Source organism: Oryctolagus cuniculus, chromosome 1 (assembly GCF_051225735.1).
Source record: "Oryctolagus cuniculus isolate XC-2025 breed Fujian yellow rabbit chromosome 1, ASM5122573v1, whole genome shotgun sequence".
NCBI classification, from domain to species: Eukaryota; Metazoa; Chordata; class Mammalia; order Lagomorpha; family Leporidae; genus Oryctolagus; species Oryctolagus cuniculus.
In genome coordinates, this window is record NC_142867.1 from 50078501 (window position 1) to 50097853 (window position 19353).

The window sequence follows — 19353 nt, forward strand, 5'->3', positions numbered from 1 at the left end:
TCAAATCAGCCCACTGGGAAAAGCCAGATTTGCAATATTTGAGAGTCCAGGTCTACGTCTGAGGTCCAGTGGAATTAAACATAGGAATATGGGTAGATGGTCTCAGGACTAGAACTGTATAACCTTGAGGAAATGAAGTCAGAGTGGGAGAAAAAGAGCAAGAGTATGAGAGGGAGAAAGTAAAATAATAATAACAGATGACTGCAAATAGTGGTGAATATTTGTGACACATACTAAAAGGTCTGCTGAGTCTTGTGCTAATCATTGGCCATTTTAAAAGAACAAAGGATGTCATAGATACTTCCCTACATAAGTGCTTGCATTTTAGTAAGGACTGAAGGAAACATTGAATTTCAACAATACACTCATATACACACATATGTATATATATATATGTGTGTGTGTGTATGTATATATAATTTGGAAAGTTTTAACTTCTTTGCCTGCTAGGTAAATGGTTTGAAAAGCTAGAATGTTTAGGAACCCTGTTTTTCCATTTTCATATATATATATATATATATATCCTGTTATACTAGTTAACAGGATAGAATCTTGGCTAAGCTGGCTGAGTTTGAATCTCAGATATATAATTTAAAGCTTTGGATTTAGGCAAGTAGCTTCACATTTTATGCCTTAGTTTCTTCATCATTAAAGTAGAGTTAAGAATATGACCTGCTCCCCAGGACTATTATGAGGAATATACATGTATTCCTCAAAATGTGTGTGTGTGTGTGTGTGTGTGTATTTCTTCTGGGCACAAAGCAATTACCAAGTAAGTTTAAGCTGTAATTATTATTGTAATATGAAGCATATTGTACTATCTCACTAGGCAATTTGTGAGAATCCTAGAAATGGGTCAGTGTATGGTGTTTGTATAGGCCTTTGGCCCGAGCCTGTAGTATATCTGGGAGGTTTCTCAGACCTTCCCAGGCTGAATTCGTAGATCCCTTCGTGTAACTTCCTCTTGACGAACACCTAACTGTTTTAACTTTCAGACATACTACACCCATGACAGCAGTATATTTGACTGGTGCAAATATTTGAGTGTATTTTTCAGACTTTCATGAGTGTTATAAATATTGTATCTGGAAATGTTGGAGTCTGTTGCAGAATGCCAGAGAATGGCATGGTCTGTATAATTGTTGTGTTTGGGCTCAGTACCAGGAGGCCATATGCTAGTTTGGGGAGAGGAAGCTTGGGGAACAAACATACAGAGGATCTCATCTGCTTGGCTGGCTGCTAATTTTGAGTAACTCCAGGCATGTCATTTAATATCAAGATCTGTTTTTACATCTTTAAGATGTCCAAGTTTGTCTTACTGACCTCTGTAGTAGTCTGTTTGCCTTGTCAGGCTTTTTAACTTTTTATTTTGTAAACAAAGCCTTACTGAGCAATTGTATATTCTGCCCTTTTAGCTTGCAGCTGTGTATTTGTAAGCCTTACATGGCATTAGAATTCTAGGTCACTCAGAACCTTGCTCCCAACTTTTAGAAATTCCTTGACTGTGTACTCTAAGTCTGAGGTGAGGGAAGATAACTCTCCCTTAGACTTAGACTTAGATACCTCGAATCAGAAATCAAAACTCAAATTCAAACCCAATCAAATGTAAGTTGTTTTTATCTCTCACTGACTTAGTTTTGAATCAATGAGGTGAAAATAACAATGCAACTTTTAGGGTGAAGATTTAACAAGGGGGTCCGGTGCTGTGATGCAGTAGGCACCTGTGGCACTGGCATCCCATTTGGGCGCCAGTTCTAGTCCTGGTTGCTCCTCTTCCAATCTGGCTCTCTTCTATGGCCTGGGAAAGCAGTTGAGGATGGTTCAAATGCTTGGGCCTCTTGTACCCATGTGGGAGACCGGGAAGAAGCACCTGGCTCCTGGCTTCGTATTGGCACAGCTCTGGCCATTACAGCCAACTGGGGAGTGAACCAGCAGAAGGAAAACCTTTCTCCTTGTCTCCTCTCCCTCTCACTGTCTGTAACTCTACCTCTCAAATAAAGTCTTTTAAAAAAGATTTAACAAGGTAATTCATGACAACCTCATTAGTGAGATCTATTTTTCTTACTCCTTCCTTTCCTGTCTCCTAACCCTGATGGAGCTTCTAGAGAAGCCAGTCTTGTCATACTCAGGCAGTATTGAGATAAATTGTTTTGGATTTTCCCCATAGAGGATCAAGGAATTCCAAGCCTTTGAGAGATGAGAAGTTATTATATTTATCTGCAGGTTATGCAGATGTAGCAGTTGACTGACTTCTGTGCATAGGGAGCAGCAGTGTAAAGGCAGTCTGTCTCACACTGAAGAAGGGATATTTCAGGATACCTTCATTTCCGGGTCCAAAAAGGATAGGGTAATAAAGCACAATGGGCCAAAGGCCCAGCTGTGAAGTCGGGAGCCTGGATGGCAGAATTCCATGGATTGTTCTGCTTCTATTAGGATCTCACCATGAATAGACTTCAGTTACTCCAGGAATAGACTTCCTTTTGCAGCCAGGAAGAGGGGAAGCTGAAGGAGAGGTGAGTGTGCCTGGAATAGACAGTAGAGTTGGATCTTAATTTAGGGAGTGCCTAGGTATTCTTGTCTGTGTACACAGTAGATTTTAATTACATTGTATATGATAATTGTTTAAATTTTCAAAAAGGAAATTCTCATACATTCAGTGAAAGGGAAAAAAAAAAAAAGCCTGTATCCCCAACCCGTGAGGCATGCTGCAGAGTGGTCCCTAAGTGATTCCTGAGAGCACAATTGCCACATTTACTGAACTTTTTATTTACTAAGTAGTGGACAGTAGCATATGGGAGCAATGACAATAGCTGACTGATGAGAAAACAAAGAAATTCCAGTATTCTGCTGTTTTGAAAAAAGTCATTCAGAATTTAGTCATATTGGTTCAGCTGTTGTAACCAAAGTCTGATAAGATAATAGAGGTCTTTGTGGTGGTTTTGTACTGAAATCCTTTATCTTTATGATGCACTGGGGCCCTTTAGAGTGGAAAGCTTTTTAAACTGCTGTTGGATTCAGAACTCAAATTAGCTGCTGGTGCACTGGGACAAGGTTTCCTTGCTCAGGCAGTCACCACAAAGTAACTTTTATCAGGGGACCTTCTGATGGATGTTAGTGTCTTCAGCTTATCCTGTTTATTTTTCGTTGACTTTTTGCTGCCCTATTTTGTGACATTTAAAAGAAGGCTATATCAAAAAAGGCCAGTTCTAAATGATGGACTGAGCGTGTGAAGTGGAGACATCACAGCCCATCTGATGTGCTGGGAAGCCGTGGTGTAAGATGCAGCAGTTTAACCAGGTTATCTGTGGGTAGAAAAGATCAAATGTAGCTTTCTTTTATGACTAGCATTGTATTTTGACTTTCTTCTCAAACAATGTCTATTACAAATTAGAACTGACCAGGGGATTGATTCTTAAGAGCTTTCCTTTTCAACTTAATTTAAAATGTTTCTGGATTGTTGGCCCAATTCCTTGATTGATGTTGCTTTGGAATTAGTGTTTTCATCTTTCTAAGACATATTTGTGGAATTAGGCATCATCACTAGGACTCTTGTCCAGTGGCACTGCTCCCCCACCCTTACCCTCTAATCACAGCCAAATTTTAGTTAACCAGACTTCGGGTAATTTCATTAACTTTCCTGTTAACTTTATTAAAGCAATGTGTGCCTGAATCTAATAAAGAACACTAAGGTATAAGTTATATTTAAATTCCTTGCTACATGTTTCAGATAATGCCATTTATTGATTATTAATTTTTGATGGCTTGGTAAAATAAACATCCTGTTTTAATACTGTCGCCCTTCATTTCATTAGACATAAAAAACATGCAGAGAAATACACAAAATCTAGTTTAGTTGTCTCTGTATTTACTTTCTCTACCTCTGTAGGTCTCTCCTTCCACTGTGATGCTTGTTCTAGATTTTCTCATAGTAGGGACACTTTCAGAGAACAGCTACTAAGGGAGTGACCTATTTAATGTTTTTATATCGTACAAGTTCTAGATATGAGAACATTGTGAAGGAGGTGACGCAGCTCTCTATAAAGTGCTCTACAAGTTGTCCTGACACGGGGTCTTCAATGATTTCCCAATGCCCAGCCTCAGGTCTCAAAAGACCTATTTCAGTCTTTTGGGCAGAATGGCATGGCATATGCGGCACTCACTTTTGTGAACTAATTTAAGAAGAAGCTTTAAAATAAATTTTAAACTTGATTTTTGATTTTAAGTTTTTACTTTATATCAAGAAGAGATTCACTATGTGTATCTTATTTTATCTAAATTCTCATCAAGTAAATTTTCTCTGTGTATTTGGGCCTGGGGATAGGTAGCTACAGTTTGGAAAGTTTAAAAAAAAAAACAATATAGTTCAGTTAAATTTTTTTCAAGTTTTTCAGATTATGACCAAAAAAGGCTAGAGGGCTGATTTTAAAAGTGTTATAATAAAAGGTGATATTTGAAAACTTTTGATGAGGGAAATTGCCATCATATTTACATTTTGCAACATGTTTCCTTATTTACACACTGTTGACTTCCTATTGAGACTCAAAATTTTAAGTACAACTGGTAAAGAATTCAATGGATCAAATTCAGTAAATCTGAAGTCACTGGAATAAAGGCCCCTAAGAAAGAAATGTGTCAATTTTAAAGGTCTTTCCTAACTGAAGACCATTTTGTGATAGAGCCAAAGGTTAATAAAATCAGTAGTGAATGTAGCAATTTTACAGATAAGCTATTCACAACAAGTGTAGTTACTTGAATAAAAAGCTAATTCAGTTCTAAAATGCCACATGCAGGAGCAGTGAATAGCTGCTTTTAGGTGCATTCTGGAGGAGGATAAAATACAGAATCACGGCACTCTTCTCTTCCAGCGTCCCTGGCTGCCTGTAAATTGCTGTGAATGGGGCTGTGGGCTGACAGGCTCTATTAAGACAAACTGCCTTTCTCATCGGAGAGATAAAATAAATCAGGTGTTTAGTCAAATTAAAATACTTCAGCTGGAGCAGGCCCTGGGGAGCACTGATCCACCTGACTAATCTGAGAGAAACTCAAGACAGATGTGGTTTGGGGATAAAGACGACCCCGTACAACAAAAAAGAAAAAAAAAGGGGGGGGGGCCTGCTGTACCATCTTTGGAGTTGGAGTGGATACAGTTTATAGGAGAGAGTGTCAGGCGCACACTCTGTGCGATATTGGATAAAAGCAGGCGCACTGACTTACCGAGAAGCTGTGTACAGAAACGTTTCTGCCGGTTTTCTCTTTGCAGTTTCATAAACTACTCTGTTTTTGCATAGGTGGCTGAAGAGGCTGTTTTCCTGCGATGCTTTTTAGAGAATCATTTTAACATAGCCTGAAGGTCGTGAGACAGATGACGCCAGGCCACCACTGGTGACCTCCATCGGCCTGGGCAGGTCCTCAAGACCCTAGCTACTTTTTCTCCCAGTGGATTTTGATTGCATTTCAAAGTGTGATTTAGGAGAATATTTTCCACAGAGTTAACTCGAAAGAGCATGGTCTTTTGCCTTCCTTCGCATAACCTGGCTGCATTTAGGTTGCCCTTTTTTGTCCCATTGGTTATCTGTTCTTTCAGCACTCCTGGCAGTTCTAGTTCCTCAGCCTTGGCAAACTTGCATGTTGAATTAACTAGTATTTTTTTAGATGAAATACCTCATATTTTCAGATTGGTTGGTCAGTGAGATTCAAAGGATGCTATTTTTATTATAGCAGCGTAAATACTCTGTTAATTAAAACAGAAAAAAATCTAGCATCACAGATGTTAAATGCCTGAATTTAAATAATGACATGTGAACAAATTCAAATACAAGGTACGGAACAAGAAATGACCACGTACTTCCCCACAAATAAGCCTGCACATTTAGGGAATGCATGCTATTGTGCAGTGTAAGCTGATTTCCTTTTAATTTGATACCAAGGGCTACATGATTATGTAATTTTCCATTCAGGAGGAATTTTAGATTTTTTAAAACTAATTTCTCTTACTAAAATAATTTAGTTTATTTTATTCCTACCTCATTTGTTATTCCACTCATATATATTCAAAAGATGTATGAACTCCTCAAGTTTAATAAAAAGATAGTGATGGCCTTACAAGTATATGAGTACCTAAATCTTCAATTTTAAAATACTGGTTTTTTTCTTAACCATGTTTCTTTTAAGTCTAATGAAAAACTTATTTATGTGTCACTGAATATTCATAATTAATCGATTTGAACGTCATGATGATTTGTAAAAAGATTCAATTACATGGTGTTATTCTGTAAATTCAGACATATATGTCTATTAGTATGGGACACACCAATGAGTTTGTAGATATGTTATCTTCAGGTTGAATGGAGGGGGCTAAGAAGGTAGTTATGTATGATTCCCAACTCCCTGTTTTCTATGCTGAGAAGAAAGTGGTATAAATTGAAGTTAAAAAGACTTTAACATGGAAGATGAGAAATTTCCCAAACTTTACTTGAAAACCTGATACAAAATCCAACTCACTGGACCTTGATCCAAACTTTGTATGGAAGTTCTTTTTTATTAACAAAGAACTGCAGTTTAGTAGTGATTGCAGTATCCAGTCTGCCTTCTTTTAATCACCTCATGTACACAGGTGTCACAAGAAAATTGCATCAAAATTAGAATATTGCCCAAATATATGTAATAAAATATGCCTACCTCCCATCTGTCTCATAACTTTCCAGTTTGTTCACACTGTAGTCAGAATGACCACATTATCTCTTTTCTACAATATTTTGGTGATTTTGAATAATTGTTGTAATAAATATGAGGCTCCTCAAATATGGTATGGGAGGGACTGAATGGAGTGGCCTTTTCCTTCCTCTCTAATATCATCTGATACTCATACTTTTCTTGCTCAAATTTCATTACGTTTCTTCAACTTCCGGGACATACTGGCCTCGCCCTCTTTTTCCTTCTGGAAAGCTGCTTGAACACCAGCTACTTTCCATCAACCCCTGTTTGTCAGTTGTAGTTCCTCTGACATGGCAACATTTCCTGTTTTCTGGAAAGCTCTTTCATCAAACCAGCATCTAACTTTGTGTTTAGTTAACTCCTGTTAATCTGTTACTTTTTCAGCCTAACTTCCTTAAACTAGAGTCCCCTCCTCAACATGGTTGAACCTCCTCCGGCACATTTCCTGGTTTGTAATTATTTATCTGCAGTTTACATTTTCATGTATGAATACTTGGTTCGTCTTCCAATTTTGGACTACGACTGCCTGAGAGTAGGGACTACGTCTACTTTTATTTGCCACAGTACCCATAGTTCTTGAGATAGTACCAGACACACAGTTGCCATTCGGAAAATATTTATTGAGCTTAAAAATCAAATAAATAAAAATATTTCCTACTTTCTCATTTCTGTATATATTAACAAAATATTAGTTGAGCTTTTTTGTGCCTTTGAATAGATCCTCTTTGGGAAACCTACATTTATGTTTTAGTGTTTCTTGACCAAGAAGTTCTTGTTTTCACCATGCTGAAATTTCTATTGACAAAATAAAAACCCATTTTCTTTCAGCCAATTCCAAGAGCTAGAGAGACTAGTTGATCTCTAGTCTTGATATACTATTTGTTTCCTTATAAGTGTAATACAAAGTCTTACCATCTCACTTTCTCTCTTATTCTTTTAATTTTGATGTTAGGCATCTTTTAGCTCAAAGATTCTTTAAGGGTCACAGAGGGTTTTTTTGTTTGTTTGTTTGCTTGCTTGCTTAAGGATTCGAGCTGACAGTAAGAATCCCAGGGTAGTCCTAACCATGGTACCCTCTCTGCTGACACCAGTCTTATCTTGTGGGAATCATAGGCCAACAAGTGCTAAACATCCTCTGAAGGCTCCTCTTCTCCACGGAGCCACTCAAAAAACAGAGCCACTCATAATTAGAATATTTTTAGTTTCTTAGGTAGTCTGGTGCTTTTTTTTTTTTTTTTTTTTTAGCAAGAATAAGGAAGGTTTCATAGAAGGTTGGAAGTCTCCCCTCCACATATACAAAAACTGGCAATCTTTATCCCCTTTGACAGCTGGTGGCATGTTTCTGAAAAGCTTTCAAATCATAGATCATTTCTTCCTAATGAAACCTGTGTGACTCAAATACGGTGGGTTGAAATTCTTATCTTATTCTACGGTAAAATGCTCTAATTTAGGTTCACAAAAGGATTCTGCACCCTTTACTTAGGAGAGCTGTGCAATTTGCCCATAAAAAGACTGTTCAGCACCATTAGTACATACTCTGTAAGTGTTCAGCGACACCATATTCATTAAACGGCGTATCTTTATGCATAACCTTTCCAACCTCAAATGTGTTTTTTTCCCCTTTGAAGAATCACAAATGACAAAGGGGTGAGGGAATCCCACAAGCAACATTGTTGCCTCTGAGGATGAACTTGAGAACTTCAGCTTGATCCTTTCATCAAAAAAAAAAAAAAAAAAAAAATCATGTTCAATTCTTTCTTACCTGAGGCCATTTTTATTCTCTCTGTAGAACTCATTCTATAGCCAAGAGACTGACCTTTGACTTCTGAACTTAAGAGACAAATCTTTCTTAGCACAATGGAAAAACTTCATGAGGACCATAATCAAAAATTCCTTAAATAACATTTATTAAACATCTATTATAACTTAACTACTGTGTTAGTCACTGAGGATAAGGTGATTATAGAATATTAAAAATAATACACATTTTCTGATCTCTGTAACTAAATATCATAGATCCCCAGCTGGATCACATAGATTTGAGGTGGGGAGGAGGAGGGAGTGTATGAAAAGGAGAGGAAGGGGTAGATAATTTTACCCTTCTTATGTTTTGTGGAGAAGGAGGGTTGAGTGAGAATTATATTGATGGCAGTGTTTTTTCTTGGCAGGAGTCCTAGCATTCATTCTGCCACTGTACCTACTCAGTGGAGTTCCTGCCCTCCCAGTGGCCCACAGCCATTGTCCCAGATCTATAACTGCCCTAGGATCATGCCTTTCTAAATTCTGCCTCCTTTTCTTGACTCAGGCAGACGTTCCTCAAGCTCGTGAGGTCTCTTCTCGCTTCCATTTTAGGTACACCTGAGAGCCTGGCTGAAAAAGAGCGGCAGCTCTCTACCATGATCACCCAGCTGATCAGTTTACGGGAGCAGCTCCTGGCAGCGCACGACGAACAGAAAAAACTGGCAGCCTCACAAATTGAGAAACAACGGCAGCAAATGGACCTTGCTCGCCAACAGCAAGAACAGGTGAGCCCTGCAAAAGGAGCTGACGAACTGGAGATGCGCAATGTGCCAAACTCAGCGAGCAATCACCTTGATTGGCTTATTTGTTGAAAGCTTTCCTAAAAAATAAATAAATGAAGAAAAAAAACATAAAAGAAAACAAGGCAAAAGCAGGGAAGGAGGAAGGAAGGAGGGAGGGAAGGCAGGCAGGCAGGAAGAAAATGGGAAACAAAGACGCTTTCTGGAAACTCAGTCTTCAAGAATACTGAGGAGATAGGTGGAGAACAAAGAAAGGCATCATAGCAACTGGGTGCAACTGAAGTGGTAGATTGTTTCTGGAGTTTGAGCTTGACTAATTACAAAGAGATGCTTTCTCACGTAAGTATTAGTGAAACCCCAGCTTCACTCTGAGCGACTTCTCCCCCTGTCCCTTATTTTGCTCATCCAGATAAAGGGGGTTCTGTTCTAGAAAAACTTTGGGGATCTTTAAACTCACTGGTCCAATTGCTTTCCTTGACTTTAAAGTTAGGGGAGCCATATATCTTGGTTTTCCCCAAATAGCCCTGCTCTCTGCTTGTTTTCCAGGGCAATTGTTAATATTCCACCTCCTTCCAGTGGCAAAAGTTGTCTTGGTTGGATGATAAATTATGTGATCATCATTATTTACTGCACAGGTAAATCATGGGAAACAAATTAGCACCTGGTTCCTAAAAGAATTACACTTAAAAGACTTCGAAGTGAGAATAAGGAAAAAAAATAGCAAAGTTTAAATATCTTTAAAATATCTTTTTTTTTTAAAATCACTTTCCTCCATGTTTTTCTTGTCTCACAAGAGTACTTTAATGTAATAACAATGATCCTATAGAGTAGTTCCTGATGCTTTAGATCAGGCAGGCTCAAATTAATGTGCAGTTTTTAGGAATCTGACATTATTACTGGAATTATCTTTTCAGTTAAATGTATTTTATAGGGGTATATAGAGCAATATATGCTCTGTTGATTTTAATGAGTTGTGACGTCTGGTATTTTATATGCTTGAATATTTGCCCACATGTAGGAATATGGACTCAGCCCCTAATGGAAAATAACATAAAGGAACACTGTAAAAAATCAGAAGTTAGAATGTCATTTAGCCATCCAGAGATGACACAGTAATTAACTATTGACACTTGTGAATAAGCTAGCACAAATTAATCTTGACACATTTGCAGACGAGTGATATCTTACAGTGAACACTTTGTAATTATATTTCAAAATGAAAATTAAATGACACTTAAAACTAGGTTGTCATGCTCAATGAAGCGAGCATGTAGCTCAACCGATTGGCAAATAAAATTCAGAATTTGAGCCACATGGTGCTTATGTACCATACTTCACTGTGTCAAACCCATACGTTTAGAGTGGATGATAGTAATTGCAGTGTGGTGTTTTGGATGCATTTCTATGCAGCACTTTATCATTTAGGAGGGACCATCAATATTAAATGCCTAGTGGTGTTTCACTGGTTTGCTAAGAGGAAATAAATATTCAGAGAATCCAGCATCCATACCAGGAGGTGCAGAGTGAGTTGTCCATTTCTGATGTGAGTAGAAATAAGCAGAGAACCATTCTAACCTGATTAAACTATGTTCCCATTTTGTCTTTGAAGCTTTGAGAATTAGTAGTCCCATTTCCCAAATGGTGGTCCATGTTAAGGGCAGCTTTCTCACGCCTTACACTATGAGCCAGTTATCATTGGAAATCTCAAAGAAACACTTGGGAGCAGACTGCTATGCTGAATGAAATGTGATTTGGACATTTCCCCTTGCAGAAGGCTAGAGCATCAAGAATACTCAGGAAGTATATAGTTGGGGACCAATCCACACTCATTGTCACTTCAATCATGGCTCATTTTAAAATACTGGCTTTGGAAATAGGAAGAAATACAAAGAATAGACTAGAAGTCTTCCCTTCTAAGTGCTCTCTGGCCCTTTTATCTTTGGCTTCCTATGCTGGCAGTGAGTGTGTACTCAATAAGAAGCTATGGTAACAGGTTAGCTTTTGAGGCAGTGGGCAGCCTGATACCTGAATTCATGCTTCATTGTAAACGCCATGATCCCTAGAAAGTTCTTTGTCCTCTTATGGGGCAGATCCAGTTTTCTGTAGGGCTTGTGTGAACTGGTTAATATTTCTTTTTATAGACCAGATAACATGTTAAGATGCTGGATTTGCTTGTTAGATGAAACAAGGGAATATAAAACTTGTATGTGGATTCTGTCCTGTAAAATAAACACACAACCCTCAAAAGGATACATGTTAAATTATGGTTTAATTGGTTTTTAAAAATTCATTGTACATCAGATACAGCATTAACACAAATGATGAAACTTTTTGACTTTCCATTATGTTTTTTGACATTCCTTTGACAACTATTTGTAGGTGTATAAAATCTTTGCATCAGAAAATGTTTCATCAAGGTGCATCATCTTATACAGTAATAGGAAGCTTTTTCTTGCCTTAGCTTAAGATTTATTTTTACATCCAAATTAAACATTTTAGAAAAAATGTAGCCAGAGTATTCCTGTCATGATAAGGATTCAATTTCTAAGTTCCTATTATTTTCAGCTGACCAGTAAAGCTATGGGTGAATTGCTCACAGGCACCATACAAGGGGTAGATTTCATTTATAGGTAGAGCAAGTTCTCCTGTTCAAAAAATTTTTTTCCTTTTCTTTAACTTTCTGATTCTGCCCCTCTCGTTTTATAGGTGCTCTTTAGCATAGAGCAGTAAAGCATTCTTGTAACACCAAGAGAGATACCCGAGATAATCACAAAGGTGTAAGCATTTCATTTTAACTTAATGAAACTTTATTTCTGATAGATTGCAAGACAACAGCAGCAACTTCTGCAACAGCAGCACAAAATCAATCTCCTGCAGCAACAGATCCAGGTCAGTGTATTTTATTACTCTCATCTGATTATACTTAGATACTTTCCTCCTTGAAAATGGAATTTAAAATGCTGCAAATGCTCCCCTGTCTTATCAACAACACCAGTAGGACTGTTATGCAGAGATGATGCACACAATTGTATAAGTGGATGTAGGAAATATGGACTAGGTGGTGGCGTAAGCATTCTCTCTGATGCGGTGCATAAGCAGAATCAACCTTATCTGTTTTTTATTCCTTTTGGCATTTACCTAACGCAACCTGTAGAAACCTGGTGCCTCCATGGAGCATACAGATGCTATTTTATTGCCACCTACCACTTTCTGCCTTGTGTTTTACCATGTAATAGCTCCCTGTAGAGAAACTTACTTTTTAAAAATTAAAAAAATTCATTTATATAAGGTGAGAAAGTCATGTATTTCATATATACAGATTTAGGAGCTCAGTGATACTGCCCAGCCTATCATCACCCCTGCCCACACTCCAACCTCCCTCCTTCTTTCTTATTTTTTTCTTTTAATTTTTACAATTACATACTTTTAGTGTATTTTATAATCACATGCTTGACACTCCACCAAAGAAAGAATTCAACAAAGTAGTAAGTAGAAAAACCACTGTTCTTCAAGATTGTAGACAAGGGTGAAAAACATACTTTTGTGTGGTCGTTAGGACTGATGGGGCCAATCTTGAGAGGAATCTGAGGAAATGTTCTTCATTATTAATTTGTTCCTTAATAAATATATATTAATTACATTCCTTATAGATGCTGAAGGGAATATAAAAATTAATGATAGTCTATCTTCAAGGAGCTTACAGTCTGGATAGGAGGAAAACCTTGGTCCTAAGTTATTTTAACACAATTTAGAAAGTTCTTTTTTCTTGTGGCATTGTTAAAATATATAGATCACATTTACAGTGGTCTGGGAGGGGGAGGGGATGGTTTCATTTCTGTCATTCCTTTAGATATTTGATATGGTTAATATAGGCTAGTTGGGCCAGCATATTGCAAATTATATTATTACTTTTCTTGAAGTTAATATTGGACCCCCCTGCATTATTTTTGATTAGCATAAAATCACAGTTTAAACTCCTAACTTATGAATGAACAGCAGTGATTTTTACTTAGATCCTTGCTTCATTTTGTGAATTCTACTTAGTATACCAGGTAACAGTTACTGCATTTACGATATTGATTTCATGTCTGAAGAAGTCTCTTTTCCTAATTTGGCATTTTGTCCAGCAAACATCACTAGCAGGTTTTGGACAAGTTTATTTTCTGTTGTTGTTCATTTGTTTTGATCTTCTCCTGTATTCCATGTTTAAGTCTATATATTTCCCAATAAAAGAGTCTAAGTGTAAATGAGTTAGAATCTCTGGCATTTTGACGTTCAGCCTTTACAATTAAATCTTGGAATGATTTCTCATCCTGATATCTCTTTTTATGACTCATGCTGAGATCCTTAATTAAATAACTATCCAGGTGTTCCCTTGTTCTGCCCTTATTAAAATTTTCAGTGTATCCCCTACTGCTAAGGTCAAGATTTTTAGCCTGTGGCTTCCTACATTTTTCTCTAGATTCCTCTCTAAAAACTCAGTAGGTGTTAAATAACATGATCCTTTAATTCTCTCTGTTTCTTTTATTTGTAAAGTAAGAATGAAAGAAGTTCCCCAAGATATTCCTATATAGTTATTAGTAATAATTTTACTACCTTTTTTTAGTCACTTTAATATATTTTATTTCTTAGTCCAGTGTAGTTTGTATTGACTAGGTTTCTTAATTGATGTTTTCCTGTGCTACTAGAGACCTGAGATGAATAACAAGTAAAGCAGTTCTGAATATTTTTATAAAGTATTTATTGATTACATATGATTTTATAGCTGTAATTTGATTACATGAAATTGATGTCTTTTTCAGAAAATGATAGAACATGATCTTAAGATATTCATTAAAATGTGCAATTTGAGAAGATAGAAATAACTTTTCAAGATTTCTAATAGAAGTCTATTGTTCTAATCCTCCACCTTGCGGCGCCGGCACACCGGGTTCTAGTCCCGGTTGGGGCGCCGGATTCTGTCCCGGTTGCCCCTCTTCCAGGCCAGCTCTCTGCTATGGCCAGGGAGTGCAGTGGAGGATGGCCCAGGTGCTTGGGCCCTGCACCCCATGGGAGACCAGGAAAAGCACCTGGCTCCTGGCTCCTGCCAGGATCAGCGCGGTGCGCCGGCTGCAGCGGCGGCCATTGGAGGGTGAACCAGCGGCAAAGGAAGACCTTTCTCTCTCTGTCTCTCTCTCACTGTCCACTCTGCCTGTCAAAAAAAAAAAAAAAAAAAAAAAAAAAAAAAAAAGAAGTCTATTGTTTTTACAACTTGTGGATATTTCTTATCGTATAAATGTTTAAAAATTTTAGCTAATCAGCACTTCATCTCAGCAGTTTAAATTATAAAATTATAGATATTCAGTGTAAGTTCCATTCATTTTAGAAATACAGGTAGCATGAATTCACATTTTTAAAATATAAAAGGAAGTAATAAGACCTGTATTTAAGGTTGATTCTGTCCAGAGTCATTGCTTCCCAGTATATCTTGTCAGTATGAGACCATTCGAATGTTTCAAATGCTGAAAAGCATTCCTTAGACAAGATTTATTCAACTGTGACACTTACCTAGCAGGTATTTGTTATTCAGACTTTCAGCTATTTTTTTCTTTTGGAAAGGGAGTGAGTTAATCATATTTTTGAATATGGTTTTTGACAAGTCATAGACATGATCAAATTTAGGACAGAGTTATTGTTGGACTGATTTTAGTAAGCATTTTGAGCGAAATATGAAATTCAAGGGATGCTTCAAAATTTTTTTCTATCACTAAAAAAGAACCATTCTTCCATCTAAAATCAAAATGAACAAAGAATAAAACAAGAAATTGAAAAAGAAATCTAACTTCTATTCTAAAAGTAAATGATGAATACAGAGACAACTTCAGCAAATTTGACTTTTTTTTGTTTCACTTTATGTTTGTTTTAAATCTTGAGTTCTAATACCTATGAGTTAACATGGTCAGTCAGCAAGATTTAAGCCACAGCAGTTGGCTGTAAGTCATGAGGATCAGATTGTTACACTGAAGATTGTTCCTCTAGTTCAGAATGCTGACTTCTGAATTAGTATTTGTTTTTTAATTTGCAGCTTTAATAGAAAGAAAGGGAAAAGTATCCAACTGCTTTTAGCAACACACGCAAACATGTCTATTATAATGGAAACAAAAGGAAATCTCAATGGTTTGAATGAATTAAAAGACAGCATTTTTCACTAGAGATAGCAAAAGGGATGAAGTATTTTAACAGTCCCCATGCTTACTTTATTTGCAATCATTCAAAATGTATATATGTAGCTACAAATAAATTCATTTGTTTTTATTTCTTGAGTGTATTTTTTTTTGTTTTTAACATTCCTAGGTTTATTGAGGTGTAGTTGACAAAGAGAAATTATGTATTTATATTTACAGTGTACAATGTGATGTTTTAATATACATGTATGTCAGGAAAGAGCTATCACAATCAAGCTAGTTTGAGTGTACTTTTTAACATAATTTTGCCTTGGTAAATCATAACTAAATTATTGAAAGACATACTTTTTGCTTTTTCACTTAAAAAGCCTGTTGTTGAGATAACATATTTTCAATTTACATTATAGTGAAAGGGTTACTGCTCCACTGAAGAAAGAGTTCAACAGACCAAAAGCCAGAAGACCCTAGTTCAGCAGGAACACAGGCAAAGGCCATAAATAACAATCAGATGAAAAGATGTCAAGTTCACTGATATATAATCAACTTCAAGATAGTCACAGATCATTAAAACTATCCTAATATAGAACCCCTAACAATTAGATATACATACTTCTAAGACCATGTAAGCTAGTCTTAGAAAAAGTATGATGACTGATTTTGTAAACGCTTTGTATTTTTTGATGAATCCATTTTTTACCATTTAAAAACCAAGGTAACAATTTTAAATGATTATAAAATACTTTAATATTAACAGATATTTCAGGAAGCTGTTTGCTTAATGAATTTGAATCCCTCTGTGCTTTGGGTAAAGTGATGATTCCTATAATTTGTTACAGATAAATAATTCTGATATGGGGCTCAGAAAGAGTTAAATACTTTTGATATTTCTGGTTGGAAAATAGCAAAATTGTTATTAAATCTATGGAAAGCAAAGCTAAAAATAATATGAATCCTTAGATTTGGGGATTGATTTTTATGCAGTAATTCCATCCTCCCTCTTGCCCACCTATTGTATTATAGTATCTTAGCCAATATTTTGAAGCCTTTTATTTATGAGTTATGTTAACTGGTAAAAAAATTCACTTTTAATCCATGGCACAGATGTAAACAATTAAAGCATATGTATAGTATTTTAATCAATTATTAATAAAACCCATTATAAGTAGAACAGAATACTTTATTAATCCTGATTTCTTGATTCATTCATATATTTATTCATCTAAGCTTATTTTCCCACATCATAGATTTCAATCTAGAGAAGATATTCTTTATAAACACAATATACCACATTCTTTGATTTCTGTAGCTTGCCAATAGGGACATATTTAAATGATGGCACTTTTGCAGCTAGAAGTTACTCTTTGCAGAAGAATTCAACTCATTATTAAAATATCTCTGTGAAAAACTTACTTTTCCAGGGATGAATGGTATTATCCGATTACTCATGTCTCTTCAGACCCCAGTTTTAGAGTTATTCAAGTAGCTTGTATTGTGTGCCATACAGGCAAGTATCCTCTCCTCACATCAGTGACTGAACAGCAGTCTCTTATGAAAGGATTGACTGGTTGGGATTTTATGTGGGCAGTTGGCCTCTTGGTTCAGGGCCAGCAATTTGTCAATTCATACATGCACGTCTCTTTTGGGTATAATTGTGAAACTTGAAATAGTTTACTCTCTGTTTTCTTTATGATTAATATATCTGTTACTCTCTTTCATCATTTAACAGATGGCAGATGGCAAACTCAGTCTGTAGAAGGTCTGGACTAAATGCCATTGCTCGGTCTTTGCAGATTCTTTTTGTCTTATTTGAAAACTTTCTTTTTTTAAAATTTGTAATACATGCTACTTAGTTACCTTTCCCCACGCCAAATGTTTCAGCTTCATTGAAGTTTCATTTTGTTCTTAAGAGTATATTAATATTTTTCATTCATAGTGTTTTCTATTCCAATTATGTATTCCTGCATGCTATTGCTATATTTTGTGTGACTGTGTTTGTTGCGTGGTAGGGCAACATTAAATATGTATTCTCCTTTCTTCTTGCATAGAAACCAGAAAGATGCTAATGTTGTGAATAAGGAAATGATTGTCCTTAAACAATTAAATGGAATAATTTGAGATATACTGTCACCTTTTGAGGAGATAAAATTTGCCTTTTGTTTCTGTCACTATGATTAACTATAGGCATTTCAGGTATCTGCTGAGCAGAATAAAGGACTGCCTTTTTATGAGAAGTAGTTGTCTAAAGACCAGAAATAATTACTTTGTACATTAGCCTTTGTGGCCTGCTTGACCTGGTTAATTAATTTTTTTGCTAGCATAATAATAATATATATATTTGAAGATACGCTTCATCGTTAAGTATCTAATTGACCTCTAATTTTAAGAGCTGGACCTTCCTTTTATTGTCTATTGGAGATGACTGGAAAACTGGGGGACATAAGGAACTGGTTTTCAGTCTTATGTAGTCCCTCTGTCTTGGCTTATATCTCTTTGTTAATTGTATTTCATATTGATAAACAAAAGGCAATTATAGTGCTTCTGTTTTGGCTCTAGCAAATAGTCCTTTTTTGTGTGTTATTGATCAGGTAATGAATCTCCTTCCAACAGCCTCTGAAAAGGACCAAATAAACCCATTGAAAGTAATTTAATACTTCTATTGGCACTGTATATGAATCTGATACTCTCTTGCAATGATATCAGGGTTATAAACAAAGCTTAGAAGTCTAGGATTAGCCCCTAACTTCAGCAAGCCCTTAAAATATTTTGTAATTCTATCTTCAATCATGAATTAGCCAGGAAAAACAGAACCTCTCTCCTCTCTATTCTGTGCTGTATGCTGCTTTTAATTGCCCACAGGCAGCCTGTTGTGATTGTCTTTGGAAGTTTAAAATCAAGATAAAAATGCAAATCTAATCATTTCTCTTTTTTTGTAATCTAATTAACTTTTTAAGTAATGATAGATGCTCTATAGCCTGCTTCAACCACTTTAATAATAATGTTTCTGGATTATAAAGAATAGGTAAAACTGCTACAATTTATGAATAGCAAGGGACATAAGAGCTACAATTATGAATTTTTTGGTTGTGGATTTCAGCTGCACATTAATTATGCTAGACTGTTTGTTAAAGGTGGAATGGATCTAGAAATGTGAGTCCTGACCAAATCCCATGAGCAACTATATGGAAATATTAATCAGATTGCTATCTCTTTTTCCAAACATGGCCTTAGGACAAAGATCTCATTCAGCTAACCAAAACCTGAAGGAGAATCTATGCTTTTCATGCTTTATGCTTCAGATTCTTCAACTGTATCATACCTGCATGTGCCTATCTCTCAGACCCCATGCCCCCAGTCCTCTCCCAAGTCGGTGACACTAAGAATTCAGGGAAACCACTGTCTGCTTCTTTCAGAGAGTTAAGAGGGAGACTGTCTTACCTTTTCAGACCAGCAGGGTGGGGGTGCAAATGAATGAAGCAAATGGCCTATGTGCTGCCAGCAGGTGATAGTATATAATGCCAATCAATCTCCAAGGGAAAAAGTGACTCTCTTCTATTTTTTAAAATCCTTCTCTTTACATTGAGGGTTCAGTTTAACTTTAGTTTTTAAATATTCTCTCTGAGAGAATGAGAGAGAGAGAGAGACAGAAAGAAAATCATGGTCTCAGAACCTTGGAGGCAATAGCATTTAGCTACAATTTACAAAAATGAAAACTTCATGGCTATCTGGTTATCTTCTTATGAAAAGTAATTTTAGCTTTCTACTTGAAGTAGTAGTAGTGATTTAAAGTTTACTTTGAAATAATTGTATTTAAAGAAAAAATAAGAAAAATCAAATAAAGATCTTAAGCAAATACTGGTTGGGTATTTGGCTATGGGAAGGGGACAACACCAACATGTTTTAAATATTCCCCCTTCACCTTGCTACCACTTTCACAA

At 36.3% G+C, this 19353-nt stretch overlaps 1 protein-coding gene across 50 annotated transcripts in view; it reads left to right on the top strand.

Annotated features, from left to right (window-relative positions):
- SOX6 (SRY-box transcription factor 6) overlaps positions 1-19353 on the top strand; it is a 647472-nt gene that overhangs the window by 423074 nt on the left and 205045 nt on the right. For all 50 annotated transcript variants that reach the window (XM_051833972.3, XM_089328236.1, XM_070073077.2 and 47 more), the window contains 2 exons: positions 9067-9239; positions 12075-12143. In XM_051833972.3, the coding sequence (XP_051689932.1) occupies positions 9067-9239; positions 12075-12143 (242 nt within the window). The remainder of the gene's footprint in view (positions 1-9066; positions 9240-12074; positions 12144-19353) is intronic.